The sequence below is a fragment of the Branchiostoma floridae genome, chromosome 3 (assembly GCF_000003815.2).
Source record: "Branchiostoma floridae strain S238N-H82 chromosome 3, Bfl_VNyyK, whole genome shotgun sequence".
In the NCBI taxonomy this organism is placed as follows: Eukaryota; Metazoa; Chordata; class Leptocardii; order Amphioxiformes; family Branchiostomatidae; genus Branchiostoma; species Branchiostoma floridae.
In genome coordinates this window covers 20,492,497-20,498,496 of record NC_049981.1, presented here as the reverse complement: position 1 = coordinate 20,498,496, position 6,000 = coordinate 20,492,497, and the positions used below count along the sequence as shown (strand labels likewise).

At 45.3% G+C, this 6,000-nt stretch overlaps 1 protein-coding gene across 1 annotated transcript; it reads right to left on the bottom strand.

Annotated features, from left to right (window-relative positions):
- Positions 1-190: 190 nt before the first annotated feature.
- On the bottom strand, positions 191-2,391 carry LOC118411121 (lysosome-associated membrane glycoprotein 1-like). The gene has a single exon (XM_035813157.1). It carries the CDS (start codon positions 2,387-2,389, stop codon positions 386-388), a length of 2,004 nt encoding a protein of 667 aa, XP_035669050.1. The 5' UTR covers positions 2,390-2,391; the 3' UTR covers positions 191-385.
- Positions 2,392-6,000: the final 3,609 nt, after the last annotated feature.

Sequence of the window (6,000 nt, the reverse complement as noted above, 5' to 3'; positions counted from 1 at the left end):
TAACCTTATTTTAGACAGTCACGAGCAGAACTATGTGTATGGAATGCTGAGCTAAGGGGGCTTATGCCATGTACTACGGCCCGAACAAATGATCACTGTCTGCTCAATGATGAGGCTAAATTACTTCTTTTTCAATCATGACTATCGATATACATTTCATGATATCAATGTGACATGAGGTATTTGTGTATATAGAAACAAAGTCCCGATAGGTATCTCAGTACAAATGACCACACAGGCATGTATGTGATATATCGCAGTAGAGCTGCCTTTGATGTACCTTATCTGCGTTCTTCAACCACCTAGGGCATTGTATTACCTATTAAAGTAGGTCATGTAGGTACAGGTAATTTTACTACCAGTCCTGATTGTCAAGTAAAACATATCAATCCAACAATGATGGCAGGCGAACGTACACCATGTGCTCTTTCCTCTTACCGACAACACCAGCAACAGCTATACACAAGGCTATAACTAATAAAACAAATCCAACAACGATTATTGCTGTTTTATCCACCGACCCGTTAGAGTCTTCAGCGCATTCATCCGGAGCTGAGAATTGCCCAGATGTTACACCGAAGGCTTGGAGGTGAGCCCGACGAACAAGTATTGCCATATCCTTTGTTACTGTCATATCAACGTCTGCATTACATTTGTATGATTTTCCCGCCCCAGTGGTAAATAAATTGAGGCTAGTGTTCAATATCAGTCTCGGCTCATTTGGATGTTGCGTTCCCGGAAAGATAGAGGGCGCTTCTACATAAGAGAGGTAAAGGCCTGTCCACTGATAGGTGTCTGGGTCCCCGTCTTTTTTGTGCATGGCGAACGAGATGGTCAAGTTAAATGTTGCATCATAGAATGTAAGAGTCAGCGATGAGTGGGATTCGGAGCATTTACCAGACACTTCAGAGTTCACCGGCACGTTGACAACACCTGTGGCAATCTGTCCATTTTGTTTTGTGTAGTTGATTCTGAGCTGTAGGCCCATGTCCGCGAGAAGGCAGACTTTGCCTTCTGAGTCGTGTACTGTGTAGTTACCCTGCACTGGTTCTGTAGGACCGACAGGGGGCGGTAGTGTCGGCATGTTTGTTGTAGTGTGTGTGTGATTGGTCGGTATATTGGATGACGCCGGCACAATGGTGGGAAAAGGGGCAATTGTGGACGAATGATCCTTGTTGCACTCATTCGTTTCACCAAAGGTTCCATTCTTGACGTCAAAAGGCTGGATTTGTAGCTCCAAAACTTCGAGTGTAACATGTGGACCAACTTTGATCACTCCTGGCTCCTTGCAAAGATAAGACTTCCCGGCATCAGTTTCCAATAGTGTCAAGTTCGTTAATTCTTCAATATCGCTTGTATCGGGGTACAGGGCATGTGGGAAGTTATCTGCGCTTCTTATGTATCCCACTGATAATGACACCAGCTTAAATGTCTTTTCGTTTGACGAGAAAGACGCACTCAAATTAAAGGCTGTATCAAAACTAAATGTCACGTGAACAGTTCCCTCTTCACAAGAGCCGGAAATGGCGCAGTTTTCTGGAAGAACGTAGGTGGCATTGCGCGTCATTCCCTGTATCAGTTCATACTCCACACGAAACATGGCGCCAAAGTTTGCTAGCAAACAAATCTGACCTTTGTCATCGTGCAAAACAAAATGTCCGACCGGGATAACCAGCGTGTCGGTAGTGACTGGGTAGGGTGGTTCTGTTGTACTTTGGAAGTCCTGTGGGCATTCTTCTGTTTGAGAAAACTTCCCTCCATGTTGAACAAGAAAGGGCTGAACATGAATATAGTGTATGGTGACGTTTGTCGGGCGCTCTTCGACGTACTGATCTAAGGAAAATTCCTTATCTCTCCTGCATAGGTATGAACGTGGGGACAAGAAAGCGCTCGTGTTGAGATAGGTTCCAATGTTGTACGTGTGCACTGGCACGTTGGGAAACTTTGCGTCAGGAAACAGTCCGGGCGACAGAGTATAAACGCTGACCACTTCGTTCAACCAGAAGTGCGTCATGACGGGAACGTCTCTCTGATACTTTAATATTAACGCAAACGTCCCATTAAAACCATGTCCTGGAACACGGTCACCGAAATTCAGCTGAATCGAGGAAAGCGTGTCGAATTCGTCATTAGTGGCACAGAATCCGCTAACCTGGCTGTATGTCGGGACAGGGTAGGACACTGTAGCGACAGTCCCGTCTGTCTTTTCGTACTGTACGTGGCAGGTGGCTGACAGGTCGAGAAGAAAGCATGGCCTCCCGTTTTCCTGGAGTGAGAAATGTCCCGTGGTTTGAGATGAATCGACAGACACAGCTTTAGCACCCACACAGAGTATAACAATAAAGATAATGTTGTACAACCTATTTGGAAAGGTTAATGAAGAAGCCATGGTCTTTCTTTCCAACCATAGGCGATGTACGTTGACCCAATGGATGAGGTCATTCGACCTTTGGTACAAGCGTGTTTGTCATTTACGTGGACTTTGCCATCGATGCGATAGTCCCCTGATTGTGTCACAATGTTCTAGTGAAAGTATGTGAGAGGCAGTGAACGTTCTCTATGGACTACTGGACCAACGAACAGCGATATGAATTGGAGCAGAAAGTACAAGATGTCTGTGGATTGTCTTATTTTCCTGATTTTCTTCAAATACTGTTTCGGGGTGTCAGCGGTTGCAGTTGACCACACACTATCAAGGTCAATAGGACACTTCGCGCTCAAAGAGCACGGAAGAAAATGCTTGCTTCTGGACTTGGCTGCTACGTTTCACGTACAATACACGAAGACGGACAACACCACCGCTGTGGTATCGTACGACTTGCCTCCTACGAGTCGTGTAACCGGTGAGTGTCCAAGCTTAGGGCCCGACTCGTTCATTCACCTTAACTTCACCAACTGTGAATCTAAAGGTCATGTGTTCCATGGTAACTTTGGACTGGGCATGACTTTCGGACGGGACTCACTCATTATGAAACATTTCCACCTGTGGGAAGTCATGTCTAGTCACACCTTAACACCGGACATGTTTCCAGATGCAAAATATCCCAACGGGATTGCCTATCCTTACAGCATGGGCGTCCGACTGAACACATCGTCTGGCGTCCTGCTTCCCCATTCATATCTTTGCAAGACCGAGTTTGACCTTTTTCTGAACCAGAATCCGGGCGGCACAGTGGCAAATCTAACCGTTCATTACATCCAAGTGCAACCGTTCGAAGTTCGTTTTGGGAAATTTTCGAAAGCTAGAGAATGCTCACGTGATCACTATACTACGGAAGCGCCCATCACCACGACACCACACGTACCGGCTATAACCGAGATTCCGATCATTCCTGTCGGCCATTTTATTTTACGGGATCAAAAAGGTGAAATTTGTTTGTTGGCAAATCTAGGCGCCATGTTTCACGTGGAATACCAGATGAAGAATGGCAAAGTACGCAACGCCTCCTATGTTCTCCCGGAAAACTGCACCATCACAGGCTCCTGCAGTCAGCATGCCGCTAACATATCCCTCAGCTTTGGCGGCGCTTTTAACGTGACGGCTATTTTCACCTCCAGTGGTAAGACGTACTCGCTAGACACAGTTTCCGTCGGCTATGGACAAACCCCAAGCTATTTTCCAGGCTCTCGGAACCCAAGAATAAGTCGCATACAGACTGTCAAAAATCCGAACCTATTGCAAACAAACATTGGCAGATCATACTTGTGCAAATCGCAACAGTGGTTCCATGTAGGGTCGGGTATAGTTCTGGAAATCATAGAGTTCCAAATCCAACCATTCGGTGTCATAAATGGGCATTTTAGCGTTCCCGATGAGTGTGACAAGGACTATCCAGTGACCATGTACCCTATGGAAAATGCCACCTTAGTAACCACCCCAACTACTACAGAAGGTAACTTCACTTCTATTGGTCCAGCATCCACCATACCCAGTAACCACACCACCAGGCCGGTGATGACCACTTCAAACGTGCCGTCATCATCACCTGTGTACCCTCCTGTGCCACAAGGTCACTACGTTGTTTACAACGCGTCAGGCGATAAATGCCTACTGGCAAACATGGGCATAAGGTTCCATGTTAACTACACCAAGGAGAGCGACATGGTCGGGACTGCCGTTTTCGACGTTCCCCCAAACGCCGAGGCTTCGGGAGTTTGTGGAAACTCACATTCGACGCTAACCTTGACGTTCTACGACGCCATGTTTAATCTGACGCTCTCGTTCTCGCGAGAACACAATGATGATCACGCGACCATGTACCATGGTATAACTGCCTATTTTTCCTTCGTGGAAGTACCTGTCATCTTTTTAGACACCTTAACACCGGATAAAGCGCGAAAGATATCCAACACTACGCTAAATCTATTCCCAACTGACGCTGGTCATTCTTACAAGTGTTCCAAAGATATCGGCGTCGATTTAACCCCAAACGTCTCCGTGGCGTTCCGCAATGTTCAGGTTCAGCCGTTTGACGTCCAATCAGGACAGTTCTCCCCGGCAGAGGAATGTGCAGACGACTCCGGAGGCGGCAGTGATAAAGTACTGATCGTCACCGTTGGAGTTGTTCTGTTGGTGATAGCAGTGGGGATTGGAGTGACTGGGGTCATTGGACAACGGACTCTGAAGTCAAAGTACAAGCGTCTCGAGAATATTGTAGAATAATACTATACTGATATTCAGATCACATATGAACTATATGGATTCACAGATGCCAATTCTTAGTATAGCCTTCTCGAAAATGTTTCAGAATAATACTGTTCTGTTATTCTACATCGCATAAACAATATGGATTTACAAATACCCAACTCTCTGATCATTTCAGCTATCGCATCATCCCTAGTCCAATACGTTTTCAGCTCTGTAAAGGTGTTAACGCTAGTTCAGCTTTATCCACTGCATGCGTAACCTATATCAGTCGTGGAAAACGTGGTATTTAGGGATAACAAATTGCAATATTTTAAAGACAAAAATATTTCAGATATTTCAGTTCGAAACCACCGTGAAATACCTAAATACCATGTCTTTAACAACGGATATAGGTTACCCCGCGGAGAAAGGTGAACTGGCATTAAGTGCTGGTCCATGCTGTCGTTATCTGGCCTCGTCAGCCGTTCCCCCGACACAGCTGCCAACGCACCGCTTTAATTTCCCCACCATGTAAGAGTTGTGTTGATAGATAACTTGACATGCATATTTTGCCCCGGAGTGGCACGGAAACGCGACTTTCCCATTATGAACGCCGTGGAAGGCTGTTAACCCTTGGTCTTTAGCGAGACCCTATGCGGGCACATCGAAGGGGGCGCTAACACCACACTGTGTAGAAAAGTGGCAAGCAGTAAGCTGTAAATGATTTACCATTTGCTTACATGACTGAAACAGAACTGAAATGCCAGCCGATTTTTCTTATTCCATGCATAAAGATTCCAAGCCTTGGATAGCATGTAGTATTTTGAGCACAACTTTCACTTTCAGATGGTTCACCACCATCTTTGTATAACTTCCATCTGACAGGCTGTGTGTCACATTGTTGGTTGCCTTCTTTGAGAAACGGATGATTAACAGTTGCTATTTCGGTACAACGTTATCGAAACATTGGGGTGGAACTTATTCCGTTAAACATTTAAACGTGTTATAGGATATACCAATGATTATAAAGGATGCGCCAGACAGCTATCACTGCTTGTACTGCCCCGCGTAGATAATGAACGTGTTTTATTCATTCAATAAACAACCGAACTGTAATCATCACAGACCGCGAGAGAACAAAAGTAGACACGATGTAACAGGCGAAACAATGAGTGATCACTGCACGGTCACCCTACATGCCAAACACATGATGTCGGCCTATTCATGCTTTATATTGTATCTGACTTAAAGGAAATCGATACGAAAATTATTACACCTCTGATGAACCTGCTCACAATACCGGACTCATGTATCAGTCAACTGTCCGCATATACAGGCAATTTAGATAAAAAAGAATTTTTTTTGGAATTGAA

Coding starts and splice junctions, on each gene's coding strand:
- LOC118411121 (XM_035813157.1), bottom strand. CDS start 2,389: ATGGCTTCTTCATTAACCTTTCCAAATAGGTTGTACAACATTATCTTT.